The sequence below is a fragment of the Magallana gigas genome, chromosome 1, assembly GCF_963853765.1.
Source record: "Magallana gigas chromosome 1, xbMagGiga1.1, whole genome shotgun sequence".
In the NCBI taxonomy this organism is placed as follows: domain Eukaryota; kingdom Metazoa; phylum Mollusca; class Bivalvia; order Ostreida; family Ostreidae; genus Magallana; species Magallana gigas.
Window position 1 is genome coordinate 7,187,265 of NC_088853.1, and position 2,071 is coordinate 7,189,335.

The 2,071-nt window shown below is 36.5% G+C and overlaps 1 protein-coding gene across 1 annotated transcript; it reads right to left on the reverse strand.

Annotated features, from left to right (window-relative positions):
- Nucleotides 1-640: 640 nt before the first annotated feature.
- On the reverse strand, nt 641-1,756 carry LOC136275498 (paraneoplastic antigen-like protein 5). Its single transcript, XM_066084909.1, has one exon. The coding sequence runs from the start codon at nt 1,754-1,756 to the stop codon at nt 641-643; it is 1,116 nt and encodes a 371-aa protein (XP_065940981.1).
- Nucleotides 1,757-2,071: the final 315 nt, after the last annotated feature.

Below are 2,071 nucleotides of genomic sequence, written 5' to 3' on the forward strand. Positions count from 1 at the left end.
TTTGTAGATGAATGCAGCATAGCTAAAGTCTGTTGATATGGTACAGTGTGATCAACATAACCTCTTATGACAATTCTTGAATTGGGTTTGATTTGAATAGTTCTTAACTCTGCACTTTTCACAATCCCTAGTCTAAATTTGTATTTTCTTATTTCCTGTTCTCTCACTATCATGGATCGGAAGGATAAATACCAAGGTGTTTTCAATTTTGACTTGTCAAGATAACTATCTCCATATTTTCTATGAAGAGAATCCATCAAAATATTCAGAACGTTTGTTCCTAACAAAATAGGTATCTTCAGGTTATAAGTACTGTCCGGAATAACCAATAAAATTGAAGTTACTGGTTCATCCACATCCTGTATCTGAATTTCTGTTGTGACATAACCCTCATAAGGTAAATGTTTTCCATCAGCACATTCGATGTGAAGTAAAGATCCTATTTCTTGTATTGGTATGTCTTGGAGATGATCTAAATAGAATTTCTTACTAATTGTTGAGACAGTAGAACCTGTATCTATGAGAGCTTTTGTTTCTAATCCGTTTATTGTTATTGTTGCTTCTGTTGGTTCTCCACATAGACCTGGGGGTATTCTCTTTGACATCATAGATGGTATAGGGTCGATTTTAGGATTTTGGTCTATGGACGACCTCTCCTCATAGACCTGTTGCAGTTTAAATATAGCGGCTTTCCATTAATGTCTCTTGTAGCCCTGCATCCTCTTTGTATATGTCCTTCCCTACCACACCTTCTACATATAATTTCTGAGAACTGCTGAGCTAGTCCACTTTGATTTTGTTGGTCCTTTTCCTGTGGTCTAAATTCACTCTCAAATCTCCTGGGGTAACTACCAAATCTGCCTCTTGTGTGACCTCTGTTTCTAGGTGTAAACGATGGTGATCCCCTATAAGTGCTTCTACCTCTGTTTTGAATTTCTAAGTTATCCAACCGATGAGTGATCTGCTTTAACACTCCCTCAATTTGATTGTCTTCCTGTACAACTGCTTGTTTGACTTGAGCTGTCTTGCTCCCATTTATTTCTATTTCCTTCTCCTTTTCTATTTTCCTTAGTGCAATTCTCAAATCGTCGAAACCTTTGTATCTTTCTTTTTCGTAATGAGAGATGGCTTTGATTTCAGGTTTCAATCCCTTGTATAGCATGTCATGCAGCATTCCATCAGCCATTGCAGGATTAACAGCACCAATCTTAATTGCCTTTTGCATAATGTTCTCTAATCTGCAACTCCAAGTTGATACATCTTCATCTTTGCCCTGCTTAGTTCCATAAAATTCTTGGAGAATTGATTCTCTTTCTTGTATATCCCCATATACACTGGTAAGTTTTGATAAAATCTTTTTCAAGTTCGCATCTGGTCCTAAATTCATTATTACTCTTCCAGCCTCTCCTCGAAGTGAACGTCTCACTGCCTGTGTGATGTCTTCTTCTGAATGAGTTTTGTCTTGCATAGCACATTGCACTTCATACAGCCATAGATCAAATGTTGTTTCGGACCCCTTTTTGTCATTTCCGGTAAATATACTGAACCTTGGAGGTTGAATGATATATTTCCTTGATTTTTCAGTTTCTGTAGGTCCTTTTTCCTCTGGTTCTGTTTTAATTACTTTTTCTCCCTTTGACTCTAGATAACTTTTCATCCATGCCTCAAATTCTAGTATGTTATCAGCCTTTGGTACAACCTCCAAAGTTTCCAAAGTGTCAATCAATTTCTGATATTGTTCTGGTGTTTGCGCCATGTTGTTTGATGCAAGCAGGAAGTAAAAGAAAACGCACGAAAAACCCGTCATACGTTGTGCACAAATTATCTAATAGTCGGTTTTCTATTTCACGGATTGCGGTTCGCGGTGTATGGATATCCAACTAATTAAATCTAAGTAATTTAACTAAAGTATTATACTAATGTAAACCTTAATAAATTCTAAATAACTGCTGAAATAACCAAGTGAAAAACTTCAATGAATATTTCAAATACTCCACTGACTGATACCTGCCTTTGACAAACTCTGAGCACTACACTATAATTGATTAAACCAATATAACCAACACTATAG

Excerpts from the sequence above, each read along its gene's own strand:
- LOC136275498 (XM_066084909.1), bottom strand. The coding sequence starts at position 1,756 with ATGGCGCAAACACCAGAACAATATCAGAAATTGATTGACACTTTGGAA.